This window comes from Bactrocera neohumeralis, chromosome 6 (genome assembly GCF_024586455.1).
Source record: "Bactrocera neohumeralis isolate Rockhampton chromosome 6, APGP_CSIRO_Bneo_wtdbg2-racon-allhic-juicebox.fasta_v2, whole genome shotgun sequence".
NCBI classification, from domain to species: Eukaryota; Metazoa; Arthropoda; class Insecta; order Diptera; family Tephritidae; genus Bactrocera; species Bactrocera neohumeralis.
The window spans coordinates 15,212,969-15,227,820 of record NC_065923.1 but is presented as its reverse complement, the minus strand read 5'-3'; the positions used below and the strand labels follow the sequence as shown (position 1 = coordinate 15,227,820).

The 14,852-nt window shown below is 39.0% G+C and overlaps 2 protein-coding genes across 11 annotated transcripts in view; one reads left to right on the top strand and one right to left on the bottom strand.

The window, feature by feature from the left end:
- Positions 1-686: 686 nt before the first annotated feature.
- LOC126762521 (uncharacterized) overlaps positions 687-14,852 on the bottom strand; it is a 43,653-nt gene continuing 29,487 nt past the window's right edge. For 3 of the 10 annotated variants that reach the window (XR_007667465.1, XR_007667476.1, XR_007667475.1), the window contains 4 exons: positions 3,129-4,359; positions 1,350-3,032; positions 1,002-1,280; positions 687-943 (listed from right to left, as the gene is read on the bottom strand). The gene's annotated coding sequence lies outside the window, so the exon portion shown is untranslated. Of the gene's footprint in view, positions 944-1,001; positions 1,281-1,349; positions 3,065-3,124; positions 4,360-11,900; positions 12,181-14,852 lie in introns of all 10 variants that reach the window. The other 7 variants (XR_007667468.1, XR_007667469.1, XR_007667467.1 and 4 more) reach the window with 7 other exon arrangements.
- Positions 6,300-10,838, top strand: LOC126762514 (uncharacterized). Its single transcript, XM_050479309.1, is given in 4 exon segments — positions 6,300-7,613; positions 7,745-7,795; positions 8,720-9,722; positions 9,725-10,838. Coding segments are annotated over 4 exon segments (1,857 nt in total). The 5' UTR covers positions 6,300-7,604; the 3' UTR covers positions 10,519-10,838.

Here is a 14,852-nt window from a genome sequence, read left to right as displayed (position 1 = left end):
TAGATCCTGAATGCACCGCTCTCTCGCTGTTCCTCAATATAATTTCAAAAATTATCCGAAAACTTAACCAGATGATTCTGATTGATCCTGAAGGATGAAGGTCAGAAAGCTTGTCAGCATATTTTTCACAATTTCTTCATAATTTGGTGTTTTAAAGACTACCTTAGAAATTTTAACTAAAACCTTCCAAAAAGTTACGAAGATGCTGCTCAAAAGGAAACCATATGCCGTGATTGGTTTCGTTGCTTCAAAGACGGCAATTTCGTTATCAACGACCGTCCGCGTGAACGAAGGCCAAAAACCTTCGAAGACGCTGAATTGGAGTCGTTCGGAATAATCCAGAAATAAGGCGCTTCGGTTCCTTATGACCTCAATAGTACGAAAGGCACAAAAAGTAATGATACTTGATGACAACGCTCGACCTAACCGAAGTTAGAGTTTATGCTCATCGGCGTCCGTGCCTATCAACCGAGTTCTTTGTCTTATCAGCCGCATCCACCAACTTCCTGAGTTCTACTGGAATAGTGGCATTTCAACACATTAAAAATTAGCTGGAGACGCTTATGGTATACCCAAAGTATTGCACCGTCCGATTATTATTTGTTCTGTTCAATGGCACATGGGCTTATTAGGTGTAAATAGATAGAAAATATAGATCTGTAATGGCAAATAAAATTAAACTTAAGAAAAATTAAAAAATTATTTATATATTTTAAACACAGTCCAACTTCCATAGCTCGAACTATTAAATTGGCACGTGATTCTCTAAATCGCTTTTTTAGAAAAATTCGACTTTGTAAACAGCCGCTAACAGAGAAGTCGCGGCGCGTATTAATTCCTTCAAATATTACTATTACAGATTATATTGAGGTGTGACGTTCGGCGCCCTTTTTTCTTCTATAGGTGTAACGTAACGATTTTCAGCGTATTCTGCACAATGCATCTGAAAAATACAAATTAATATGTGTATAAAACTAGTAAAAGTGTATATTTCTCTTTACCAATGAAGATATAGAATTATGTTTGTGTATCAATATGATCAGATTGACGAGACGAATTGAATTCCGAATGATACTTTTTAAAATCCTAAGATACCGAGTATGAGTTTATGCTCATTGCCGTCCGTGCCTATCAAAAGAGTTCTTCGTCTTATCTGCCGCATCCACCAACCTTCTGAGTTCTACTGGAATAGTGGCCCTTCATAACCGTGGGTCATGTAACTGGATGAAAGGTGTGTGTCTAATTCTTGCCATCTTTTACGTCTACCACAGTCAGGTCATCTGAAGAGAAATTTTGATCAATATGTGAGTACATATAGTACTTTTCTTTAGCAGTGTAGCTGTTCTGACCTTGTTTGTTTAACTCGGGAAGTACGACTAGTATGTTGGTGACTTTAGTCTAGATAAAGTCAGAGGCTACTTGCTATTATTCAGGTATGTTTGAAGAACCTTCACTGTTAAATTCGGGTTTCTTCTCGGGGTCGGGTTGAGTCACCGGCTCACCTTTACTTGCGTCATGGAGCTTCAAGGTGGCCTATAGAATATCTTCTAGATCCTCCTCCATCTCGTTATCCTTCAACGTATTTTCATTGTTATCGTCTGGATGGCCGTATAAAATGTCTTCGGACGACTTATTTATTTGAAGAAAGTACAATTGGCTGACATCTCTCTTGTCGGAGTTGGTAACCTTCAAGACCCTCCAATCTTCCGTCGGCATATCAGAATTTATTTCTTCTGAATAGCCGCAGTGCATCCTCCGGTTCTACCGTTCGTGGAATGAGCACCTTCGCTTTCGGAGGAATGAGAATGCAGCTACGGTCCACAATGTCCAGAAGGGCACCCTTCCACAGGCCTTGAAGGTTCCTAATCACTTCTTTTACCCATAGAAGTGAGGACCTGTCCTCACCCGTCCATCGAAATTTGGTATAAGCGTGCCCGGAGCCCTATCGATTCTTGCGAAGAGCGCATGGGGTGGCTACGGTCAATTAGGGCCTCTTGGCTATCTCGCTGGCCGTTGCTGCCGCCCTAGATGTTGAGGGTTTCTCTCGATCGAGGCAGTCGTTTGGCCTTACAGCATCATCTTCTCTCTTCGGTCGTTTATACGGGCAAGCTGTTTCATCGATCCAGTTTGCGAATTCCGTATCTGTCGAAGTGAATTGCTGCCGTGAAGTATTGTAAGGCCAGTTGTATTCGATTTTCTCAGTATGCCAGAGCGTTTCGCTTTCAGCGGACAGCTGCCATTTGGCTGAAATTCTTTCGTCGACCCGATTTGCGAATCTCGGATCCGTGAACGTGAATTTTTGCCGCGACGTATGGTATGGCTGGTTGTAGTCAATTCTAACACGATCGAGACTGACATTTGGCCTTACAGCATCGTCTTTCCATTTATGTCGTTTAGACGGACGCGCTGTTTCGCTTTCATCGGACAGCTGCCAATTGCCAGCGATTATTCCGTCGACCCTGAGCCTGACATTTTGTCTTACATCGTCGTATTTCCTCTTCGGTCGGTCATTTGGCCTCGCTGTTTCGCTTTCAGCGGTCGCGATGCATAATAAGCTCGGCCTTCTTCCATTTTTCCTGTAGCCCAAGCCAACATTTCCTCCTTGCAGCTAAGTGTTCCGTTGACTTCGACCGCAGCTTTGTAGATCGCTTTCACTTTTAACCTCCTTATTGGGTTTTGACCTAAACCTAGGCTTTTTCGGCGAATCAGCATCCCCTGAAGAGCCTGGCAATACTTACTCTTCAGTTATGTTGACGCTGTCAATACATGCAAGGTCCATATCTACATGGACTGTGGCACCTCTACATTGTAAACCGAATATGGCAATAGCACTACTACTGTGAACTGCTCCCTTCACAGCAGAAGTATGGCCACTGGCGACACAGTTTGTAAACTCGCTGTGCCCGCCGGTGGTAGCAACCACTTTTCCCACCGACGTTTGGACTGGTATCCCAGCCCGATTTTCGTCCTTTTTAGCCTCCATATTGAAATTTACCAGCACCGCGTTCTGACTATTCTGCTTTATCTAGTTGCTGAAAGTGAAAGTGAAAGAAAGTGAAATATACTAGTGAAGTAATGGACCTGCCAGTTTAAACATAGATTAAAATAGGAGCTTCACTCATACCCACCACCTACGTTTGAAACTAACTTCCTCATATGTGACATCTCTCTACTGAGAAGGAATATACTTTAGTTGCTTTTCCTTTTCTTCCGCAGGCTTGATATGCAGATATTTGGGACAAGCGACATTTAATTTGCGTAAACAGTATTTCTACTAAAAGGCTTATACTCCTGAAAAGGAGTTAGCTCCTCGGCATCGCCTGTTCCTGTTAACCATTGCGAGTAGGAGTTACCAGGGTGTCCCGACGAGCTCATTGTGGTATGAATTCTCCAACGTTTCTTATTATTAAACAAAGGAGCGCCAAGATGTTTCTCAGTGGTTATTCGTGCCGATGGCGGTATAGTCTGTTCCCACGCTGTGATGTTTTTAGAATGCGCAACGGTAGTTGGGAAACTCTCCAGGGGAGATTTTGCAGGTTTACCTTTTTCGAAGCGCGCATTATGTAACTTAAAGCCACATATGTCCGAGGACGACGACAGGATTAGGGCCATTAGACCATCGCTGAACACCGCCAGGAAGAAATTTTGCACTCCGCTGACATACTTCCCTCCCGAACGCCCAGCGTCGCCACCAGCGGTGAATACAAACTTCTTATTGATGCTTGGAGCGGTTGAACTACTGCTGGCTATTTTGTTGGGTACCTCGCTGGGGGCTTGGTATTTTACTTCCGGATTTTGTATTTGTTTTTCAGTATTGAGAAGCTGATTGTTTTCGGCATTAGTAACAGTGACCTGTGTACTGGTTGCGGCTGCCAGACGACCGAGACCGAGACGCTTACTAGTAGTCATTCCACCATACCAACCCGCATCCTTTTTTTCAACATGGGCTTGGGACCAGCTAGGTCGGTGTTACTAAGTGTGACCGGATGTTAAGAATGACCTTCAGCACAGAAAATATACCGCCTTACTGCCCACAACTTCAAGTCAATAAAACGAGTACTGATCAATGTTCATTGTGTCCATTATGAGGTCCTTTCCTTTTCACTTATTGCTTTTCAACTGAACTCGATCGGTCACTAAAAGGTTGTATTCTTTTAATACTGACATTTCTTCAATTCAAACGAGTACGCATAACAAGTTTTATTGAAGGACATTTTTTTTAAATAATTGTATGAGTTTCATTAGATTTTGTTCCATTTGAGAGATCCAGACCTCGAGATTTCATTTTGTTATTGTCGTATATTACCAAATTACCTTGTTTTCATTTTTCATTGCGGTTATCAAGGTCACATTTAAATTCTGGAAAACAGAAATATAAGGAATTTATGAATTAAGACGAATTTTATATCATAAAGAATTACTGAAACACTTAAATATATATATGTAAATTACAATTTTTTTCTAAGGGGTTAGGGTGTATTCATTACCTATTAAATCAAACAGTAATTCTTCAATTCTATTATAAAGATATTTGTATACTCTTTATGATTTAATTGAACAACTACAAGCAATTAATATAAAGGGATAAAACTTTGCACTAATAATTCCTTCGAGGTAAGCCACCTTATGCCCAAAAATTGTCTAAATCGAACCAAAACTGTTCAAGCTCCTAGATAGCGTATGTGAACCCCAGTATCTATAGTTGATTTAGCCAAAAATATCGGCCAATGTATGAAATATATGTATGTATGTACATACATTTGAAATTCAGAGATAATACTTTTCTGATTAAAGTGTCTTTGCGTATTAAAAATGGGTTAAATCGGGTCAATACCTCCCTGAGCCCCAAATAAGTAGTTATAAAGATTTTCGAACTTCCGGGTGACGTTTCACACCTAAGTTCACCTGACTTGTTTTATTTACGATATGATAATACTCATAAATACATAATATAGACAAACATACATAATATATACTGATATACGAGGTGTGTTCAAAAAGTATCGCGAATTTTGTGTTTTTTCAAAAATTATTTATTTATTCATGAATATCTATTTTGTCCCCTTCAAAGTAATCCCCATGAGATATTATACACTTGTGCCAACGGTTTTTCCAATCTTCGAAGCACTTCAAAAAATCATTTTTTTTATCTTCTTCAGCTCCTCCTTCGATGCCGTCTTTATCTCGTCAAGAGAAGCGTAACGTCGTCCTTTCATGGGCCTCTTCAGTTTAGGGAACAAGAAAAAGTCACAGAGGGCCAGATCTGGGGAATACGGTGGCTGCGGCATCATTAGTGTGTTGTTTTTGGCCAAAAAGTCGCGCACAAGCAACGATGTGTGAGCAGGGGCGTTATCGTGGTGCAAAAGCCAATTTTTGTTCTTCCACAAATCCGGGCGTTTCTGGCGGATTGCTTCGCGCAAATTGCGCATAACTTGCCAATCGATATGTTTAGGTCCTCAGCAACTTCTCTAACGGTGATTCGACGATTGGCCAATACCATTTTCTCCACTTCATTAATTTTTTCGTCTGTTGTTGAAGTGCTCGGGCGTCCGGCACGCTCTTCGTCGTTCACATCTTCTCGGCATTCTGAGAACATTTTGTACCACCGATAAACGTTTCTTCACCAGCTTCTTTTTTGAATGCAGCGCACTTAATTTCGTTTTTCACACAAAATTTGATACAGGTTCTTTGATCCATTGTTTTGAATAGGTAAAAATCGAAGCCGATCCAAAACACGTGCAAGCAAAGCAGCTGTCAACAATTAAATGAACATTCAAAATGGCCGAGCTTGTCGGCATAAGTGAGAGACATGAGTACCAACATAACGCCACAAAAAATTCGAAATTCGAATATACGTAACCCGCGAAAATTCAAAATTCGCGATACTTTTTGAACACATCTCGTATACATACATATTATACTTCCGTACAAATAGACGAAAACTTGAAGATCACTAAATATTTCATTATGAATCCCTTAGCTAAGAGTAAATTATGTACATACATATGTATGTACATATGAATGTATTTATTAAATAATAATAATGTAAATAAATACTCAAAACTACGTTCGATTTATCATATTTATTAAATATCGTTCGCATATGAAATATTAGCCGAAGCGCCACATCTAAAAATAACCTAAATTCACATTCTTATGTATAAATACACACATGTATGCATGTACATACATAATATGAAAATACAACTATATACATACTTACATATATGCTATTGTCAGTACATATATATTTCACAACCCTATCTAACGCACACAGTGACGCGATACTCAGAGCGCCTGTAAAAGCATGTTCTAAAGAAGCGGTTATGTGAGTAAATGCTCTCACAACGCTTCTTCTACACATTCGCAATGGCAAAGCGAGCGCATGTGAGCGCCGACAATGACACTAGCTCTCGTCAGCCGACTTTCACTTGCGGTGTGTGCCCGCAATTGTATGTTATTGCTGTTGTTGCACTTATTCTTGCTCTTGCTAAACACGTTTTTCGTTCGATCCGCGGCTGCTCAACTGGCGTGCAAGGCGAAAAACGTGGCTACGAAGAACCGTTGGAGAGAGGCCGCTTCTAACGACCCTGCAATCGTGACTCTCCCACACGCACAAAAATATTCTCTTGCGCGCTGTCCGTGTGCGTTTCTCTTTGACGCTCACTTGCGCTTGTTTTTCAGCTCCATTTCGAGGGCGTTAGCGGTTGTTGGCGGCACTGTAGGGAGCGCATTAGCGAACATTGTAGAAGCGTCGAACTGAATTTAGTATTGTTTAGCAGCTTTCAGTGTTGATAACGAAAAAAGTGTTGGATCGTCAGCGTATTACTTAATTTTTAACACACACACACATTCGCACACAAACACAGTTGGAGTGTATATCAAGATCTGCGAGGGAAAAGAAAGCAATTTCGCGCCCACAAAAGCTCTTAGTTAATTTACACACAAGCACATCAGCTAGTCGCTGTTTGCTTACAACAACAACAACGTAGAGTTGTTGAAGCTCACGAAGTCTACTGCAGCGGCTACGATTGCGTTCTTATTGTTGCTGCTTTCACACATTGCTTTGCGTGAATCATTGGCAAGCAATCATCACCTGACTAACCGAACGACAACAAGCTGCCAAAATAGCCACAACAACAACACTGCCGAGTGCAGCAGCAACAACCTACACTCGCGCAGTCATACATATACACGCACTCACACAACTGGAGCAGCGCTGCAAATATTGTTAGCAGAAAACCGGTTAGCCACGACCAGCCTGCACAGTGCGCTTGCTCATGCCGTTTTTTTGCTGTTGTTGTTGTTGATGCATACGCGTTTTGCGAACAGCACAAGGAAAAAACTGGTTACCGCTTGCGCCAGCGAAACGCGGACCGGTTGGGCGAGTTCGTTTTTTCTACGCTGTGGGTCTGGTTTCAACTCTAACGACACTGAGCTCTTAAGTGTTCTGGTTTTCTGTGTTTAGTTATCATTGTTGTTATTGTTGTTGCTGCTGTTTACGTGTTGTTTTTTTTTATTTCAAATCGGGGAACGTTTGAACGGTTTTTGTTTTACGCTAAAACAGGCTTTGCCATTTATCATTACAGTTTCAGCCGTCGAACATGGCTAAGGTGAGTGTGGCCAAGTGAACTTCTTTCGCTTTTGGATATTTTAATGCATAATTAATTTAATTCATATTCTAATATTTACTTATTTTACATATGTATGTACATATATTCGTATGCATTTTGGAACGTCACAGGACACAATTTCATTACGGAACAAGTCGATACCGGAGATCAGCAAGAAAAAGGTGAGTAACAGATACATTTTTGAACTAGATTAAGCTTGGGTAGAGGTTTTAAATCGTTTATAGGTACTATTTATATTATATAATATATTTGCATTATTTATGTATAGTATTGATATATAAATATCTAAACATACATTATAATGGATTAGATCTTATTGCTTACTGTTAAAACAATATATAGAAAGAATTAGATTTTCTAACATTTACCAGGAGACAATGATGAATATCCATCAGGGGTGGATCAAGAGTAGAACTTCGGGGTGGGAACTGTATAATTTTTACTTGCAACTCCAAGTATTTTTCTTATATAATATAACTTTTGGGGGGAGAGGAGACTCTACGCAGCAAAAAAAAATTATTTGAATTTTTTTTATTCCACAATCGTGAATAATAATTGAAAATAAATGATCAAAAAAATATTTTTTAAATTAAAAAAATGCAACCCTGCATATGAGAGAAATTTCAATTTTCTATACTTCATTTATCATTCGTCTTTTATCAAATTTACAAATTTTCGAGCTGTAAACCGATAAACCAGGATTTTTTTAGACATAAACCCGAGATCAAAATGCACTCGATGAAAATAACAGCTTATACTGGCTATGAGGCTGGGAGACAGTGGTTTGGTCCCAACCACAATCATTGGTTAAAACATGTAGCGCAAGAGAAGATATGTAGTTCTAAAGAGTTTTATTTCAAAGTCAAAAGTGACATAAACCTATTTGAATTATGTCTCCAATTTTGAGGGCTTTTAAGTCAAACGAAACTGTCAAAGACAAATATTTTCGAAAAAACCGCACAAGAGCTTTCATTAGTCCTCGCCTTCACTCAACAACGACAATGATGCCTTTACAATTCTTCAGATTTCTACTACAAACTTCAATATCAAAACAGTTGATTAATGAACAAATCGTAACATTTCAGAGTGTCAAGGACTACATCGACATCGATCAAACCGTGCTGGAACCGAGTCCGCAACGCATACGCAACATATTGACGCTGGAGGAGCGCGTCGCCGCCATAGAGGCCTACGATTGTCGGCCCATGTACACGAAAGTGGCGAAAATGTTCAATTGCAGTTGGGAGCAAATCAAGAATATAATCGCCAATCGTGATGCTATAATGGAATTCTATATGGCCACCCGAAGCGCTGAAACGCAAAACGATTCCAATCGCCTTGAGGTACGTTCGCGTAAAATACGCTTTCTCGGCGAATGCCTCTACGAGTACATACAGCGTGCACAATTTCACGCAAAGGCGCACATAACGGAAGAGTTGTTGCGCATGAAAGCCATCGAATTTCGCGATATCATACAAATCGATAATTTCATGCCGAACAAGGCGTGGATTAATCACTTCAAAGCGACCTACAATTTTTCGCTGTCAAATCGACAAATAACGATCACACGCACACCGCCCACCTCGCTGGATCTCAAGGACATCATGACCTATTGCACGAAGAATAAAGCCAAAGCGGAGGCGTCAAGCCCAAGCGCGATTGAGGACAGAGAATCCGATCTATATCGCACCGCCACGCGAATCGCTATCTCTGGCGAGAATGAAGCCGCTTTGCAGGAGATGAAACAACGGCGCTTACGCAAAATCAACTTTCTCAAGAAGACGCTCTTCGAGTATTGGCAACGCGCCAGACACCACCATAAGATGCGTATGAATGAGAACTCGTTGCGCAAAGTCGCTTTCGAATTGAAAGAGATGCTGAAAATCGACAATTTCTATCCGGATAAAGAGTGGTTGACGCAGTACATAACGGTCATATATCCGGCAATGCTGAAGCAAGCGCAGGATATGCGTCCGCCGCCGCTTTCGCTCGACCTGAAGGACATACTGAGCTACTGCAGCAGGCAGGAGAATAAAAAACAGGCGCCCAGCACGATAACACTTGCGCCAAAAGAAACTGCGCAGCAACAACAACAACAACAACCACACCGCTAGTGCAAATACACACCTTTAACTTGCGACGCAGCGATGAGGCTGGCAAACCTACGGGTGCGCAGAGCGCAACAAGCGCTAAACCAGCTACAACAACAACTACGTTAGTGACGAAAATCAAAGAAGAAGTTATAGATCTGGACGCGGATGAAGAGGAGCAGGATGTTAAACCAAACATAAGTGAACTTGTGCCACCACCACCATCGCCTACGACAACAACTGCAGCAGCTGTCGAAACTAATAAACGCCGCAGAACACCAACACCACCTGCCACGCCGGTGTCCACACAAACCGTGCAACAACAACACGCGGCGCCAGCCACCACGTCCCATGCCGCTCAACTGCCCGCTCTGAGAGTCGTGAGCTTAAGTGAATTAGTGCCACCGCTAGCACCGTTGCCAAAAACTGCGTCACCGGTCACATCGCAAACCAATAATACGCACACCCCTGAAATAACACAAACAATAAGCTTAGGTCGCAAACGTCCGAGCAGCGAGGCGAGCTTCACGCACCAACCGCTGAAAATACAAAAGATCGAGTCGATTGGCGTACCAGTTAGCGAGCGACCAGCACATAGTCCGGGACATTGGTCGGAGCATAGCGACCGCGACGAGGAGGAGCTGCCCAAACACGTGACTAATTACACCGACGCGCTGAAGCTTTTGAAACCATTGGAGGAGTTCGCGATGCTGGAGGAGAACTATCGTGTCATCGGTTTAATATCACAGCTCGAAGAGATTTTCAAGCATCCACCGCCGAAGGAGGACAACTAAACAGAGCTGATTGTGAAGTTATGTTTTCTATAAAAAGTAGCCTTAGGCGGCGCTGTGGACTTGTTTTAAAGTTAGCCCCGCAAAAAATATTATAGTGAGAGCATGCTTGTAAATATTTTTTGTAGTAAGAGTGTACATTTTTTGACTTATAAATATTAAAAATTCATATTTATGCGCATACATTGAGTTTATTGTGTTGTAATACACCAACACAGATACAAATGTACACTATTAGATATAGAAACGTCAGTCAGTGAGATTACTCGCATGTATGTATATGTGATACAACTATTTATGGATACATCTAAATTTTGCAATAATCTTATGTAATTATGTTGGCTTTGCTCTGAATTAGTCATAATTTTTTTGATTAATTAAACAAAATATTAAAATAATTTGCAATATTTTTGCTAAAAATTGCAATAATCAAACTGTTTAAAAAATTAACACTTCTATCAACTGTCATACATAATTTCTATCAAAAAATTGTTTACTGCATTTAACTACGATGTCTGACGAAAAGTAAGTGCAAAACTGTTTTATTTTAATTTTTGTATTGGAATTTAGTTAAATTATGTTAATAATAATTGTATAAATTATTATTTTTAAATTTTTAGTGAAAATCTCAGTAATGCGGAGGCACAGTTATTGCTGAGAGTACGGTTGAATATGTCCTCGGGAAACGACTTTATTGTTTTAATAAATGATTTGTTTTTAGGTATTTTTCTTTTTAAAGACAAACATTTGTACCTTCAAATTTTTCTTTTTGACTTCAATACCCTTCTTTTTCTTAAATTTAAAGAAAATCTATCATTCTTTGCTCCCAAATTTCGTCTAGTGTTAGATTCTGCAAAATTTCCATTTTAGTATTATACGCGTTCAAAAATGCAAACAAATGTATCTGCAAATTGTCAAAAATTGTGAAAAATTGTATAAGAAGTATCAAACGTCAAACTTGCAGTGTTGCTACTGTTGCTTATGCTGCAAGTCATGATGCATTTACGGACATAGCCTATATGTGATACAACTATTTATGGATACATCTAAATTTTGCAATAATCTTATGTAATTATGTTGGCTTTGCTCTGAATTAGTCATAATTTTTTTGATTAATTAATTTCTGTAAAATATTAAAATAATTTTCTTGAATATTTTTAACTAAAAATTAAAATGAAACTGTTTATAATTAAAACATCATATTAAATTAGAAAATTTCATATTTCGACTATACAAAACTACCTGTCTATGGTTTCAGTATCATGGCAACTCAGCCGATTTAGTATTCCCTTAAAATTTCTTTTAGTAACTATGTGTTGTTTGTATGAAAGCCATATGCTATAGTAATCCGATCTGAAAAATTTTTTCGGAGATTATATTATTACCTTAAGCAGTAATCCATGTCAATTTTCGTGAAGATACCACGTCAAATGCAAAAGTTTTCCATACAAGCCCTTGATTCCGATCGTTCGGTTTGTATGGCAGCTATATGCTATAGTGAGCCGATCTGAAAATTTTTTTTCCGAAATAAAATTTCTATGAACAATAACTCATACCAAATTTCGTGAATAGTATATCGTCATATGAGGAAGTTTCCCATGCCAGCATTTGGATTCCGATCATTCAGTTTGTATGGCAGCTATGTATATGCTATAGTAATCCGATCTGAAAAATTTTTTCGGAGATTATATTGTTGTCTTAGAAAATAACTTGTGTTAACTTTTGTGAAGATACATTGTCAAATGTGAAGGTTTCCATACAAGAACTTGATTCCGATCGTCCAGTTTGTATGGTAGCTATATGTTATAGTGGTTCGATATCGGCAGTTCCGACAAATGAAGTGAAGAAAATATAGTAGCTGTAACTGAATGCGGAGGACACGGAGAGTCGATTCGGCGCTGTTCACAGCAACTCGGACTGACTTATGAAAGGACTTGGAGCATTTTACGTCGAAATCTTCAATTGAAAGCATACAAAATACAGCTTATGCAAGAACTGAAGCCGCTCGACTCTCCTTTTTCGCTTCGCTCTGTGGACTCATGAAAATTTCCAAGAAGACCCGACGTTTTGGACCCAAAATTCGTTCAGCAATGAGGCCCATTTCTGGCTCAATGGGTACGTAAACAAGCAAAATTGCCGCATTTGGGACGAAGAGCAACCTGAAAAGATTCAAGAGCTGACATTTCATCCATATTTTTTTCAAAAATGATACCAGTGAGAACGTAACGACGACCGTAACGCGCCTTGATAACCGACCAAATTTGATTTCAACCAGACGACGCCACTTCCCACACATCACATCAATCAAGGGATTTATTGAGAGAACACTTCGGTGAGCAAATAATTTCACGGTTTGGTTCGGTCGATTGGCCACCAAGATCCTGTGATATCACTCCGTTAGACTTTTTTCCTGTTCGATTCAAACTTTAGAGCAAAACATCATCGTTCGCCTGTTCCCAGTCGAAATGTTCGAAGGAGTCATGGAAAATTGGACTCACCGGACCATCTGAGTCGTAGCCGCGGCCAAGATTTGAAAGAGTTAATCTTTGAAAAATAGAATGTTCTTTCGAATGATAATAACCATTTCCCATTACATTTGAAGTTTCTGTGTTTTTTCTTTAAAAAAGTAGGGAGCCTCGAAATGGATCACATTTTGGCTCACCTCGTTCAGTCTCGGAAGTTTACTCCACGAGCTCAACAATTTTGTCACCTTTCTATGTATTTGTACAAAATAACTAATTGAAATATTTTTCCTAAATACACGCACTAATGTCAATTACAACTGCTTAGTAGCAGTTGAAAACTTTTTGAAGAGGGTTAGCTTGATGAGGATTTATATAGGTTTTTCACGTAATGGTTAGAGCTCTGATTGTTGAAAATTTTATAATTAAGTAAGGCTTCTAAGGAGAAGAGATGCAAGTTTTATTTAATGCCGATATTCCAATTTACAACCTAACTCCATTCGGTTGAGAATTTACCAATCCGATATTATCGATAACAACTCAACCTGCCTAAAAATTTTAAGTTGAATTGTTAAAGTATTTCATTTTTTTGAAATATTACCGTTAGTTATCAATGGAGAATTATTGTATTTTATTTTTATTAATAAAAAATGGAATAGTTTAACTTATTTTAAATTGACTATTGTTCAGAAATTTTGTACAAATATATCGAAGAAAGAAGCGATATATATTTTATCTGTCAAATTATAACTTTTTAGTTCGGCAAACAATTTAACTTCAACTGAAATTAGTTGTAATGCCAAAAAAAGAGTTAATTTGTTTTAAAGTTGAGTTGTATTGGTTTCAATTCAACTGAGTTTTAGATTTAAACCGTGATATGAGTATTATAACAATTACAACGACTACTGTTTATACCATAACCAGTCTTATAACGACACACTGAATATTGATAATGAACTGGTTATTCGTAGCTGGTTTATCCACATAAGCCATTATTTTACGAAAATGTAGATTTAACTCTAACTAAATACCAGTTGCTAGACAACTGACAAGCAATGTAGGAAACTTTTTTTTCAGACATCAGACCTCACGACCACTGCAAATGCATAAAAATTAAGCTGAATAATTTACTGGAAGTCGAACTCCCTTACTCACATTAGAAATTCAGTACATCTCCGTCATGCTACTTAGGCCACACGTACCTACTACAGTATATACTTTGAACTCACAGCTGGCTTGCTATCGAACTTTCCAAGGTAACTTGAGATATTTTCTTTATAACAATTTTGCCTTATAACCATTTACTATGTACATACATACTTCTTCAGTAGGTAGATACACAGCTGCTAGGCAACTCGATGGTTTACTACCTCGTTTATGGGTTCTCATTTATTTTATACCCTACCATTACTACTTACATTTCCTTCGGGTTTTAGCGCACCCTTCAGTCGCAGTCATTTTATATATAGATATTGAGTTTCATCCGCAACTGGTCAGCAAAAGTCCGGAAATTCATGGAAAAGTCCTTGTGAGCAGTAAAACCAAAAGTTTCTTTCAACCATTGTAGGTTGTGTACACACTTTATCGGGTCGGTTGGCGGTAACGAAGGGTCTATTTATATTCATTTGTATGCCCGTCGTCCATCCATTGAACCAAGCTTTTGTGAGGGTGGAAAGTTGTCAGGTTGAATTACCATCCTGTGCAATTGAGTTGGTGACGTTCGTAAGCTGAGTGTTGTTTTTGTCAATCTCAAAAATGTTTGTGTAAAAACTTTTATGTACATATATATACATACATATGTATATAGTATTCATTTAAATGTATGTATATTTGTGATGGTATTAACTCAGATTCTTCATGTGAATTCATTAGTTC